Here is a 15,081-nt window from a genome sequence, read left to right on the forward strand (position 1 = left end):
CCCCCTGAGAAGGAACATGCAGGGCAGATATAAAAATCAGGAAGCTGGCACTGGAAAGGGGCTGAAAGGGAAGTGAGGTGTGTTTAAAGCTACAGAGCTAGGTAGTCTGCAGAAGGAAGGAGTATGGGCTAGGAAACCCAGAGAGCAGGGGAGCCACAAGAGAAGTAGGAAGGAGTCCAGGGAAATAGCAAGCAGACCATAGTTGCTGGACATAGCGTCCTGGGACTGGAACCCAGAGTAGCAGACTGGGCCAGGTTCCTCTACCAGCCATTGGGAAAGTGGCACAGAACCTGGCTGTGGATTGGAAGACTAACTGGAGCAGATGAAGACAGCTGATCCAGTGGGGCTTTGATAGCCTGGAAAGGAAGGACTACATAGGGACCTGGCCAGAGGGCTGAGTCATGAAGAGGGAGCACCTGAATTCCAGAGACAGAGAGAACAAGAGGGGAAACAGTGTGAGCAACTATCGAGAGGGGGGGAAAAACAGACCTGGATGGAGCTAATCCCCACAGCAGCCAAGAAGAGGCACCCTAGCAGTGAGTGAACCCCATTACAGGGGCCAATTTAAATATAGTATGGAGCAGCTTCTGAAGAAAGCAAATACTATCTTTCTCCTGAGCAAACCATTTGGGATTTGACATACATACATCTTTAGAGAGGCCACAAATATCCTTTGAGACTGAAAGAATTTCTCAGACAGATAGGATTCAATGCCATGATATCCTGGGCTAGATTTTGCTGTGCTTCCCTCTTCAGCTGCTTCTGTGATTCAGGCTTAGGTCTTTCGTTGCCTCACTTTTTCATTGGAAGCAGTTCGAAGATTATCCAGGAATCTAATTTACATTTATGACCAACTTTTTCCAAATTTGCTAAGAAAGTAATTATAAGAGATGAACTGATAAGTAGGGAGGTCTGGGATGAGGCAGATGTCTTCTTCACGGGTACCATATGACTGTTCTGTTAATTCTAACCACCCATTTCTTTGCAGTCTTCTAATTCCAAGCCCTTAGCTTCCTCAACATTCTACCAGCGGAAGGGCTAGTTTAATCTGCCCAGGCCTTCCAGTGATAATTATGTATTTCAGGAAAGCCTTTCCTCTCTAAACATGAGCTTCCTAAAAAGGTCCAACTTAGCCCCCTGGAGAAAGAAAGAACAGTGGTGCTGTACCCCATCAACATACATTTCCAGAATTGACTCTCAGAAATGGGAACTTCAGTTCACTGTGTTATTTCTCCTATAACTAACCCCAGGTGTAAATTCACAAACAGTAACTACTAATGCTGGAAAAGTTTTAAGGAAAGGCTCGTTAAGAAAGACATTGTATAGGGATAACTTCACTTAAAATTTAACTCTTATCAGAGGACTTCTGCAATATGAGACATGCTACTTTGCAAGGGATGCTCTTCAATACTTTTTACGCTATTAAATCTTGTTTTATTACCATTTTGTTCTGTATGCAGAATACAAATGTTTTCTGAGAATTAGTGATATTATCAAATACATCAACTTGCACTTAAAGTTTAAAGCTGTTGCATTTCTATGACTAAGAAAAAAGGCATGTACATTACCTATTTCATCGATAAAAATGATGGAAGGTTGGAGTTTTATAGCAAGGGAGAAGACCGCAGCAGCCAGTTTCTGAGACTCCCCATACCATTTATCAGTCAATGTTGAAGGCTGGAGATTAATAAATCGACAACCTGCTTCCTTTGCTGTAGCTTTGGCAATCAGAGTTTTACCACAACCTGGAGGGCCATAGAGAAGTACTCCTGAAAAATAACAGTATTAAAGTTTTAGGGTCACTGGAAGGAAGGAAAGACCCCAGTGTGACTAACATAGTGATGTATGAATTCATATTCTATCTAGATTTCCCTAAGGCTGGTATCCGGGTACTTTTCAGTAACCACCACCAAACTCCATGTACACAATTGTCCTGCAATTATCTTATTGTCTTAATATTAAAAAAAGAAATAATTTCAAATTATTCAAGACAGCTTTACCTTCGTTTTTTAGTGAAGAGTTAATACATAATAGCTCATTTTAAACTTAAGAAATATCTGAAGCTTTGTTTTGTGCCTATTACAGTTATAAGTAACACTCTACATTACTATGATTCAAACAAGCTAGTGGGAGGGAAAAAAAATTCAGTTTGCTTACTTCGGGCATTTGCTAGGGCTTTGTTTATAGTCACTACCTTCCTGAAAAGACTTATGGAAAAAAATCTGTAATGAGGTAGGGAAATCCATACAAGTTATTTTAAAAGCATTTTTTTTTAATTCCATGCATATTATTTAGAAGTACTCAATCTCAATTTTTTCTCTAAAATTAGTCAAACAATTTATTAGAGTTTCCTATAGTGGACAGGTTTTCTTATTTAGTTAGACTTAAATGGGTGTTCTCTATAAACACAGCTGCAGAAGCTGGTGAGTTAGTTTTTTCTTAATTTAAATGTTTGAGGCTGTCTACATCTACATAAGGATAATTACTTAAGAGATGCATCTCCTATCTTCATGATTTAAATGACTAATCAAATTGAGGGGCATGGTCTGTTTGGAAGATCTACATAAATAGTCCTTTCATCATCTTATTAAAGCACATGACAGAATACCAATTTTCCAACCAAGATGAATTCCTAACAGCGGACAATTTTGTATAAAACTGAAACATTAATTTCCAAACAAAATAGAACTGAACATTTTAAGGGGACAATTGATAGATGTACGCAGTAATTAATTATATAAAGAAGGCTTTCACATAATACAAAGAAAAGATGGAAGAGATCTTGTCGATAGAAAATAAGCCTTGTCCTCCTATCTAACTACTTAGGTCCAAATTTTGCTTTCATGTACATGAGTACAAGGCAATTGTGACTAAGAACTTCAGTGGACACACTTCAACTTTACAACACTATAAAGAAGAGCAGATTTTTGACCTTTTCTCTCTTAGGTTGAGTTGGCAGTGAACTTATCTAACTAAACACCAGAGAAGGAAGGATGAAGGGTCTACATATTCACACTTGCATTCTCTTATTGCCTGGATTACTGGAGTCAAAAGGGACCTGCAAAATTAGCTTGCAGTAACTCTTCACATTTAAGGCCTTTGTTTCTATCAGTGCACTGGTATCCTTATCGAAGTGTGGAAACATTTCCTAGCATATACCATAGACCTATATCTGATCTCAGCAAAAAGAACAAAACTAAATGTAAAAAAAACACCCACCACCAGAAATCCAGAATTAATGCACAAGTTGGATGTCTCTTGGAAATGTGTATTTGGATTGGTAGAACATGCATGGATATGACTTCAATAAAAATCGACATTATACAATAACTGAAGACCGTTTGTGAAGTAGTGCAAAGATCTTAGACTAAACATAAACGGCCATCTCACAAAAGAAACAAAAAGCCTCAAGCAATAAGCAATGAGGTGATTCTATAATGTCAATCCTCATAATTAAAGCAAGCCTCCGAGTGCGGCACCCCCTCCATAAAATTAAAAAACACTTTTTAAATATATTTAACACCATTCTAAATGCTGGAGACAAAGTGGGGTTTAGGGTGGAGGCTGACAGCTCGCAACCCCTAATGTAATAACCTTGCGACCCCCTGAGGAGTCCCAACCCCCAGTTTGAGAACTCCTGATCTAGAATGCTTTCTCCTTACCTTTTGGTGGCTGCAAGAGTCTGGAATTCTCAAACAAATGTTTCTTCTTGATAGGTAAAATGACTGTGTCCTTCAGATCTGTAATGACATCATCTAAACCTGCAATATCACTCCAGGTTACCTGATGTACAAAAAACAGTATTGGAAAAAAAGTTTAATGTATCATACCCACAGCCAGCAAACATAACCCTGATTCCTAGATGGCCTCCAAGGAATCATTAAACAAACAAAAAAAGGGCAGTGTGAAATCTCAGATTCAAGAACACGTAAATTTAATTATTTGTATGCATAATGTAACAAAATGCAGAGAAAAATGCAGGTTTCTCTCTATGATGCAGTTAAGATTTCCTGGTAGAAAATTATTTTCCACTTGGATACATTCTGACAATGATGAGCTTTTAAAATTTCAAACGTTCTACATTTATGAAAATATAATTCCTAGTTGAAGGATAGATTTGACTACTAATGACACTATTAAGAGCTTCCATGTATCGAATGCTGTACTCTGTTTTATACATATATAAAGTTCCATACTTCTTATAGGAATAATAGGGGGAAAATGAGCAGTGAATATAGTGTCTTACATGCATGCTAAGAGGGTCTACTAGATGTGCGGCAATGCTCATTTCATATTCAGTAAGCTTGACATTTTTCACCCCAATCTGCTTCATTAGTTTTTCTGCCTAGAAAGAGAGAACAGAAGCCATTAACATTATAAAAAGAAAATGGTTAAATAGTTTAAAAACAGACTTTAAACAGTTGCTATTTTGGGCGTTGGAAGTTAAGAGCTAGAAATGAGATAGGTAGTCATTCATTGAATATGGCTTGAGTCCTTTGCAATAATAAGGCATTACTGTCTATCTGCTCAGTGGCCTATGTGAAGCTAATTCATGATCTCAGTTTCTGACAAATGTCACATCAAAAAAATTACATAGACAAATCCAAGACTGAAAAGGCATAAAAATCTTGCTCTGTCTCAGTCCTTCAGAACAGGGCTGAGGCACATTAATGGGTGGTGGCTACCGCTTCCCACAGCTCCCATTGGCTGGGAATGGGGAACCACGGACACTGGGAGCTGCAGGGGGCTGTGCCTGCGGACAGTCAACATAAACAAAATGTCTCGCGGCCCACGTTCGGATTACCTTGATGGGCCATGTGGCAAAGGTTGCCGACCTCTGCAGTAGGGGGTACTCCTCCCTCTGCCTGCATTATAGCCCTATGCTGGGGCAGTGCTTTTAAGAACTTTGCATTAAAGATGCAGTCTGTTAAATGATGCTGGAGCGTGGTCCTGACCACTTCTTATCAAACAAAGAACCCTGAAGAGAGTTCATTCTAATTAGTTTGGCCAAGATGATGGGGTAAGTATACTCCATTTTTCTAGATGTCCTTTGCACCAAGGCACTATGTAAAATACAAAGTTTCCGTTGGATATGCTAGTGTCCACTTCCTATTTTAAACCAGGGCTTGAAAAATTTATACCAATTACTAATCAAAAGATTAAACTTTAGATAGATGCAAGAGACTTAGGAGGGATGGAATGAAATAGCCAGGTCCAGGTTACCCCACTGCTTCCCAGAAGTACCAGGAATGGGGAGGATGTGGGACTGCTACTAGGGTGTTATCCACAGATTCTGCTTGAAGACTTTCAGCCTCTGGTTAGTAGGTGACCGAAATTTAAAACTCCAACCACTCGACCTACTGAGAAGGCTTGTGTCTCTGTCTCTTCCCTCCTGTCCAGAGCACCTTAGCTGCTGTAGAGAATCATAGAAATGTAGGGCTGTAAGGAACTTCAAGAAGTCTTCAAGTCCAGCCCTCTGAGCTGTGGCAGAACCAAGTAAACTTAGATCATCCCTGACAGGTGTTTGTCCAAACTGTTCTTAAAAAGTATCTCCAATCATGGGGATTCCACAATCTCTCTTGAAGCCTATTCCAGATCTTAGCTACCCTTGTAGTTAGAAAGTTTTTCCTAATATCTAACCTAAATCTTCTTGCTGCAGAGTAAGCTCAGTACTACTTATCCTACTTTCGGTGGATATGAACAATTGATCTCTGTCCTCTTTTCATAACTGCTCTTAACATACTTGGAAGACTTATCAGATCTGCTTCCCTCCCCCGCATCTTCTTTTCTCAAGACTAAACATGGTCAGGTTTTTAACCTTTCCTCAAAGGAAACCTGATCTAAACCTTTTATCATTTTTGTTGCTCTCCTCCTGATTCTCTCCTAAAGTGTGGTGCCCAGAAATGGACAATACGACAGCTAAGGTCTCACCAGTGCTGAGTAGAACAGGACAATTACCTCCCATGTCTTATATACGACACTCCTGTTAATACACCCCAGAAATAGATTAGTTCGCAGCTGCATCACAACGTTGATTCAATCTGTGATCCACTATAACCCCCCGATCCTTTTCAGCATACTTCCAGCTAGCCAGTTATTCCCCATTTTGGAGTTGTGCATTTGAATTTTTTCCTTCGTAAGTGAACTACTTTGCACTTGTCTTTACTGAATTTCATCTTGTTGATTTCAGAACAATTCTCCAATTTGTCAAGGTCATTTTGAATTATAATCCTGTCCTCCAAAGTGCTTGCAACCACTCCCAGTTTAGTGTCATCTGCAAATTGTATAAGCATACTCTCCATTCCATTCATGGAAATATTGACTAGTGCCAGAGCCAGAACTGATCCCTGTAGGACACCACTAGATACGCCACGCTGCCCTCCCGTCCCGTTTGACAGCAAACCATTGATAACTACTCTTTTAGCTAGTTGTGCACCCATCTTGAAATCATTTAATCTGGACCACATTTCCATACTTTGCTTATGAGAATGTCATGTGGGACTGTGTCAAAGGCCTTATGAAAATCAAGACATATCAGAGACAGCTTCCTCCCTATCTACCAGGCAATAAACCTGTCAAGGAACAAAATTAGGTTGGGTTTGGCAAGATTTGTTGACAAATCCATGCTAGTTATTCTTTATCCCTATTATCTTCCAGGTGCTTATGAATTAATTGTCTAATAATTTGTTCCAGTATCTTTCCAGGTGTCGAAGTAAGGCTGGTCTGTCATTCCCTGGGCCCTCTTTTTTCCCCTTTTTAAAAGATAGGTACTCTGTTTGCCCTTCTCCAGTCTTCTGGGACCTCACTCATCCTCCAGAAGTTCTGACAGATAATTGCTAAGGGCTCCTAGATTGCTTCAGCTAGTTCCTTAAGTACCCTAGGATAAATTTCATTAGGCTCTGCTGACTTGAATACATCTACCATATCTAAATACTCTTTAATCTGGTCTTTTCTATTTTGGCTTGCATCCAGTCTCCCTTGTTAATATTTCTTGTGTTGAGTATCTGCTCACCATTAACCTTTTTAGGGAAGATTGAAGCAAAGTAAGCATTAAACACCTCAGCTTTCTTGATATCATCTGTTATTAGCGCTTCTTTTCCCCGCTAAGTAGAGGACTTACACTTTCCCCCTCCTTTCTTGTGCTCCTATGTATTTAAAGAACCTCTTCTTATTGCCTTCTGTCACTTGATAGGTGTAACTCATGTACTTTAGCCTTTCTATTTTCATTCCTACATGTTGGTGCTATTCTTTTCTACCCCTCCTTAGCTATTCGTCCATGTTTCCATTTTTTGGTAGGATTCCTTTTTGATTTTTTTCAGGTAAAGAGCTCCTGATGGAGCCATACTGGCCTCTTATTATTCTTCCTCTCGATCCTACATCTGCTATGACTGCCTATATTAACTCCAATTCCCCAAAAGCTGTAGCAGTTCCATATAATTAGACTGAGAGTATTAATTTCACCCTCCTGCTAATTAAGCAAAGCTATTAGCAGCATAAAAGGTACTGGAACTGTCTGCAGACTTGAGGAAGACAACACTGCATCACTTTACATTTGGAAGGTTTTCACAACCATATGAGCTAGAAACTTTAAAGTTTAAATTTTGCAGAGATTGACAGCTTAGGCCATAATACCTGCCAGAGAAATGTTCCCACTCGTTTCTACTGAGTGGGTTCTTTCAATCCCTGTCCTAAATGTGCTTCAGCAGTTGGTGAACTGGCTTCTGTGCATATACAGAGTGGTTTGTATAAAAGTGTTCTTAGAAAGTAAAAAAAATATGAAAGTTTGATCTTACCTGTTTCTGAGCTTCCACTTTTTGCTTCCTGGTTGGATCAATTGCATCTACCATCCATTTAATGGTAAAATAAGTTACCGCACCAAATATCGTCAAACGGAAAATTAAACCAACAACTTCATTCCGACTCAGGGGGCGAGAAAAGGCTTCAGCATGAACCATTTTGATTTAATACTAAACAGAAGTCAGAAGAAAAAAGCTTTAGACTTGAAAAATATGCACTTTATTTTCTTTTAAAAAAACATTTTAGAAATATTTATCCACTTATGTAGCAGTTAGACTATTTTTACAGTGGTGGCACAAGCTCATATGCAATTTCTTGCTAAACTAAATAATTAGTTAAATCTGGAACTAAACAACTAAAGGACACTTGTGATTGACAATATGTAAACTTATGATCATCCTCAAACTGGAAACAGAAGCACAAAAATTAGAATGGAAAGGGTTAAATGCTTAGTCAACATCTCGTTTCATTTTCACCTCTGTTAGAGTACAAAAGACAACCAGTTGAATCCTTGCTTCTGTATTTTAATGTATTCAACAAGGTCCTCATTTCAGAAAAGTTGTTCCTTAAAAATTTTGCCTTCCTTTCAACCATACAATATCTTACTAATAGGAACGTGCCACATTTTAGTTCCAAGTTTAGCCCATTCCTATTCAGGCCTGCTGTTTTATTGCTGTGATTTAACAATATCAAAAATGTTGACTCAAAAAGACAAGGAAAAGAACTGCCTGTTAAAGAAAGATATAACACAGTATTTCAGATTTCTTCCTCTATTACTTTTGTATGTGTCTCACTGTCACATTTTTAAGACCTGTAGTCCACATTTGGGTATTAGAAAGTAGAGAATTGTAGTCTGGATCCATTACAAGACATCTGTACTCTTGATTTGTAGAGTTCCCCAGAAGGCTGTAAATGCTGGCTTTGTAGCAGACTTAACTACAGTATTTTCTATTGTTGGCTTCTCTGAAGCCAACCCTTATCCCTTGATAAAGTTCCTTTAGGCGATGCAGCCTCCCTAGATGTGACACCAGATGGAGAAATAATAAATTCTCCTGGTCCTAAAATGTAAAAAATTCAGATTCGGAATCTGGGGGTCAGTGGAAGGATGCAATCTATGGGTATGTCTACATTACAGCAGCACAGCTATGGTGCTGCAGCTATTCTGGAGTAGTGTGGACTCTTCCTACATCAACAGAAGGGTTTTTTTTCCATCCATGCAGGTAATCCACCTCTGAGAGGCGGTAGCTAGGTCAGTGAAAGAATTCTTCTGTTGACCCAACTGCTTCTCCAGTGAAGGAAATCTCAACTTAATGGCATCGCATGGTTGCAAAATTTTTCACAGCCCTGAGCAAGGTAGTTTGGTCAATCTAATTTTTAGGTGTAGACCAGGACTATGTGCTACTGAACTAGGAGGATCTCAAGTCTGAAAACTTTGAGCAGCTTCATTCAACCACTGATGCCTTCCTTTTTAGGGCAGTGGTCGCCAACCCGTCGATCCTGGGGACTCTCCCAGTCAATCGCGATCTCTGGCCGCTGCGGCGCAGCGGAGCTCCCTGCCTGTCGCGGCCCCACGCCGCTCCTGGAAGCGGCCAGCATGCCCCCGAGGTCTCGGGGAAGGGACCAGGGGTCTCCATGCGCTGCTCTGCCTGCAAGCACCACCCCCATAGCTCCCATTGGCCACAGTTCCCTGTTCTCAGCCAATGGGAGTTTTGGGGGCAGTGCCTGCAGAGAGGAGCAGCACGCAGAGCCACGTGCCCCTCGCCCCCACCCAGGGGCCACAGGGGCACGTTGGTCCCTTCTGGGAGCGGCATGGGGCCGCGACAGGCAGGGAGCGTCCCTTAGCCTTGCTGTGCCGCTGACAGAGGTAAGTGCCGCCCAGCAGGAGGCTGTACCCCAACCCCTCTGGAGCCAGTACTCCAAACCTCCTCCTGCACCCCAACCCTCAGCCCTGAGCCCCCTCCCAGAGCCAGCACCCCATACCCCCTCCTTCACTCCAACCCCCTGCCCCAGCCCTGAGCCCTCTCCTGCACCCAAACACCCTCCCAGATCTTGCACCCCTCACCCCCTCCTGCATACCAACCCCTGTCCCAGGCTCAGCCCAGAGCCCCCTACCACACTGCGAACTCCTCGTCCCCAGTCCAGAGCCCACACCCCCTCCCAAACCCCTGCCACATCCCGGTTAGAGTGAGGGAGAATAAGCAATTGGGCGGGGTGCCCTTTGGGGAGCGGGGGGCCTCAGGGAAGGGGCCGGGTAGATCCTGGGTTGCCCTTAAGTTCAAAAAGTGATCTTGGGCATAAAAAGGTTGGAGACTAGTGGTCTCGGGTGATGGAGTCAGACATCCTTTAGCAACATGAACCATTTCTGCTTCTCCATGGCTGACTTCCAAACTGAGCTGACAGCCAAGGCCAAACTGGCTGATTTAGAACCAAAGTACCCTTAATTTTTTTCCTCTCTTGGCTAATGTTATTCAGCCATACATGCAAAGATCCTGCACTCATGTTAAGACAGTGATGCCATTCTGTTCTGCCTGAATGCCATACATGGATTCAGCAGACCAGAATAAAAGAGCACCACAGTTCAGTGCCTACCAGAGGACTGCTAGAGCTGGCTAACATGTTCTAATACTGATCACTAAAACAAATTTGTTTAAACTCTTTTAAAGTCATTTTTACTTTTAGGAATATATTTTACTCTTAAATTTCCAAGTATATACTTACACATGAGATAATTAAGCTCCTAAAAAGGCAGGCTTTAACTAATTAGAATCATGTAGACAGTTTGATGATTTTGTTAAACCTGGTTTGTTGAAGCAAAGGGAATAAAAATATTCACCCAATACCAAAGAATCTCCAATAAGATGCTTATTTAGCAACCCCTGTGTGATTAAATCACTTGCACTGAAATACCACACTATAAGAAAAGCTCTTAAACTAAAATCTGGCTTTTTTGTTAATTTTTCTAAACTACACCTCTACCCCGATATAACACGACCCGATAGAACACGAATTTGGATATAATGCGGTAAAGCAGTGCTCCGGGGGGGCGGGACTGCGCACTCCGGCGGATCAAAGCAAGTTCGATATAACGCGGTTTCACCTATAACACAGTAAGATTTTTTTTTGTCTCCCAAGTACAGCATTATATCGAGGTAGAGGTATATTTTAAGACCTTTTGCCCAATGTATTTTAGTGGATTTTTCTGTCCGTTCACTGAGAAAGAGTTGAGCCTTTGATTAACTGCCCTAAGAAAGTTTTGTCTTACCAATGGCTGCATTTTAATTTATTTTAATTGTGTTTGTTGTTGCACCCTTCTACCTGCCTGTACAAAAGCCCTCCACAAGCATACAAAACTGGGCAGCTGTTCTGGTTTCTCTTGCTCTCCAAAGACATACTTTGCTTATCTTATCATAAAAAAAATTCTTGACTTTCCATGGACATCTGCGCAAGAGCAAATGCTCCTCTTTTCAAGATGTAAGCATAGATAATAGCTGAGTGCTTTTATTCAGGGACCTTCCCTCTCTTCCATTTGCTATATTTTCCTGGTAAATTATAAACTCTTTAGATCAGGGAGCATCTTTTTGTTGTACTGGTACAATACCTAATACAATGGGGACCTGATCCATAACTATGGCCTCTGAGCTGCTACCACAAAACAAAGCATACTGGCAACCACCTCACCTCAAACCCTTTTAGGCATTTCCTCCTCCTAAAATGGCTCCAGTGCACACCATGGATTAAATGAGGGGGCTCAAATATCTGTGTACTTCACAACCTTCTCTTGGAATCATAGAATACCAGGGTTGGAAGGGACCTCAGGAGGTCATCTAGTCCAACCTCATGCTCAAAGCAGGACCAATCCCCAAACAGATTTTTGCCCCAAATCCCTAAATGGTCCCTCAAGGATTGAACTTACAACCCTGGGTTTAGCAGGCCAATGCTCAAACCACTGAGCTCTCCCTCCCCCCTTTCCATCACTCCCTCTTTAACTAGCAGGTATGAGTGCCAAAATCATTGGTAATCAAGTCTTCAAAAGCTGTCACAGTAATACCAATCACCTCAATACAGCTCTTGGCTAGCCTAAATCCCAATCCCTAAACAGGCCCTCCGGCTTGCTTATAATGGAAGTCTTCATTAAGTTACACATAGTTTATTACTTACATAAAGGTAAAAAAGGTACTAAAAGTGTCATTTCTCCTTCCGATTGTTGTTTCATTCGCTATAAATAGCACTGTGGTTTTTATTGTGGCAATATTGTCTGAAAAGAGTCAGAGACCACACCAAGGACATCAGGAGGTCACAAGATTGGAGGAGAGGTTACAGCATGCCTTCTCTACTTTTAAAACATCCAGTATGTCTGTCTCATGGGACTTTCCCCAAATAATCTGCCCAATGTCAAAAGCATATAAAGACTATAGGATATACGCTAGAGGGCAGGTACAGTAGCACAAAGTAACATTCCATGCAAAGAACCAGTGCTTTTTGCATGTGCACTTTAGTCAATGAGGAAAGGGTTTAAGGTCATAGAAAACTCTGCCAATACATGTTAAAAATGTGCTCCATAGGAGAACTGTTCATTCAACATGCCCCGTTTGAAAGCATATATGTGCATTAAACAGTTAAATTAGCTATACCAATTCTGCTTAGACTGTCAGTAAAAAGTGCTAAAAAAGTTGTACACCACCAAAAATAGTACAGTAGTACATAAGATCATGCTAAATTTTAATCCTAATAACTCAGTCAAATCAAAACACATTTTTCATCTGACTCCTTACACACATTTATAACTAGGGCCTATTTTCCTGCCAATTTCAGCCTTTTATCTCCCAGCTGTTATGGCATACTTAAAAAAAAAAAAAAAAAAAAAAACCCAGAGAGAGATTTGTTTTTATAATTGGTAAATTTATTTTTCCCCTCACCTCTCCTCATCTGGAAACTGTCAAACCACTTTTTGTTCTTATTTTACACATGCCCGAGATCACCAGTTCACCTTCAACCAAAGTCTAAACCCAGAATATTTTGACCTAATACAAGAAAGCTTGATAGTGTTAAACGGGGGCATTTATAAACGGGAAACAGATGTAACCCAACATACATACAACAGTAGGCCTAACTGTCAAATAGTTATTGGGGTACTGGACTTCATTTCTATCTGAGGGCAGATGGCATCAATTATGTATGGTTTAGTCCCTATTGCAGGTTAATCCAAAAACCATGCTGTAAATTTGCCAGAAGCTCAGAGGGAAACCCTAAAAAAGGAAGAGCTCACACCAACCGCTTTCTTTAGTATTTGGGTGAGCTAAAGGATTCTCATAAGCAACATGTAGACTCTTCCCATCAGGGTGGATTTGATTTAAATCAGTAGTCAGGAAGACTCAATTTAATCATGGATTTCTACATAAAAGTGCATTCTTGTTGGTTGTTATAACCTTAAAACATATTCTTCACAATTCAGAGAGAGATGAGACCCAAACTTAGTCTCTTAAGGCCTGCTGCTATTACAGGTTTTCCCTTCCAGTGAGAGAATGGTATGGTAGATCTCAAATCAATGAAGGCTACACTCAGAAAGACCTCAAGACTTCTGGAATATGCTGCTCAAACAGTTTCACTTTTGTTTCTACTGCCTGCCCCTCCCTTCTCCCATTTATCTCTACTTCTTTTCGTTGTCCAGATCTATTTCGCCCCCAACAAACTTCTATTCATTGAATTTTCTGAAAGTTTGCACTTTTAGAGAGAGGTAAGGGATTGACTGTGTACACAAATTTGCAGAGGGACAATAGGGTTGAGGTCTGTTATTTCACACCTCTATATTTTATTTAAAAACATTTTTGCTGTTAACAAGCATATTACCCCTGGAGACACAAATCCACAATTTGAGAACTGTAAAACTAAGCATCTCTGATGGTATCTTCTAGACTGAGCACTGAGTCCCATTGCGTAGATAGAAAGATTAATCTAAATAATCTATACAGAAGCCCCTGGAACCCTAAAATTGGGTCCCTAATCCATTAACTATTGGAGCTCATTTACAAAACTTTTCTTAAACAGTACATGAATAATATTGTCTCGTACTATAGAATTAATAATCCCTATTCCACAATGGGATATCTTTGAGCCATAATGTACCTTAATTAAAACTATCTTTAGATAGGTTTATTCCCCTCAAAAAGCATTTTTATAAAAAAAATCCAATTTAAATAAAAAAATCAATTTTTTTAAATAATTGATTTTTATCCGTGCTGCTTCCCAACAAGTGTGAACATCATAGGCTGATCACCAATGTGGGCCTACACTGTCCAAAATGGGTAAGCTAGGAAAATACAAAAGTGGCACTGTCAGGAGACGGCAAGTCTCTTCCCAGCTCAACTGCAGACCACCTATGCAACCCTGTGCAAGTAATTTAATCTCTACAGACTTCAATTCCCTATCTGCAAAACAGGAGTGACAGGGTATTAGGACGATTCCAGAGTATAAAGTGCTTTAAAAACCGAAGATAGAGGAGACTATAGGGGCACAATGTTATCGCCAGTCACTGAAGGGCAATAGCGCTGGTACTGCTGGAGCAGGGTGGCTGCTCACTAGAGAAGCAACACCGGCTGCCGCAGTGGCAGGAGCGGGCCGGGAATTACCACTGGAGCCCCGGGGCAATGGCGGGCGAGAAATGATGCAGTAGGAGGGCAGGGACTGGAGCCCCGGGCCTGGGCAGCAGGGGAGGGGGAAGCAGCATCCCGGCCCGGGGGCAGCCCCGGCGATGCAGTGCTGGGGGGGTGGCGGGCAGGAAGCACCGTCCCTCTCTCCCTTTCCCACCCCGAGCCGCGGGTTACCAGGACGCGCAAGCAAGTGCGGGAATCCCCGCCTGTGACCTCCGCGCTGCCCCGGCCCGGCCCCACAGGCCTGAGGGGGCCCACAGCCCGCTCCGCACGGGACACTCACCCCGAGCCAGGCGGCGGGTCACGGGCAGCGCGCGCCAGCAGGAAGGAAGGAAGCAAGCAGCCGGCCCCGGCGGCGAGTGCCTGTTAACTCCCTCCCCCGGCCCTACAGCAGGCAGCCCCGCACAAAGGTTCCGCCTTGGCCGGGCGCGCGCGGGGCGGGCAGCCAGCGCGGCCTCTCTCCGCCAGTACCGACAGCGGGAGGCCTACGCAGACCCTGCTGCTGCCCATGGGGAGCTGCCGGCCTGAGGGATCCCGGCAGCGGCGCGCCGCCCGGCGATCACCCATGGCCGGATGGGGCCCCCGCTGCGGGGCTCGGCGCCGCCCCAGGCTGCGCGGCCGAGGTCCCTTTCGCCGC

General features: G+C 42.2%; 1 protein-coding gene across 2 annotated transcripts in view; it reads right to left on the minus strand.

Annotated features, from left to right (window-relative positions):
- ATAD1 (ATPase family AAA domain containing 1) overlaps positions 1-14,815 on the minus strand; it is a 33,972-nt gene extending 19,157 nt beyond the window's left edge. The window contains exons 1-5 of one of the 2 annotated variants that reach the window (XM_054034046.1): positions 14,728-14,815; positions 7,794-7,967; positions 4,247-4,345; positions 3,663-3,783; positions 1,569-1,769 (exon numbers count right to left, since the gene is read on the minus strand). In XM_054034046.1, coding sequence (XP_053890021.1) covers positions 1,569-1,769; positions 3,663-3,783; positions 4,247-4,345; positions 7,794-7,955 — 583 coding nt within the window. In that variant the 5' untranslated portion in view covers positions 7,956-7,967; positions 14,728-14,815. Of the gene's footprint in view, positions 1-1,568; positions 1,770-3,662; positions 3,784-4,246; positions 4,346-7,793; positions 7,968-14,618; positions 14,693-14,727 lie in introns of those variants that run through there. The other variant, XM_054034047.1, reaches the window with a different exon arrangement.
- Between the last annotated feature and the right edge of the window lie 266 nt (positions 14,816-15,081).

This window comes from Malaclemys terrapin, chromosome 7 (genome assembly GCF_027887155.1).
Source record: "Malaclemys terrapin pileata isolate rMalTer1 chromosome 7, rMalTer1.hap1, whole genome shotgun sequence".
NCBI lineage: Eukaryota > Metazoa > Chordata > Testudines > Emydidae > Malaclemys > Malaclemys terrapin.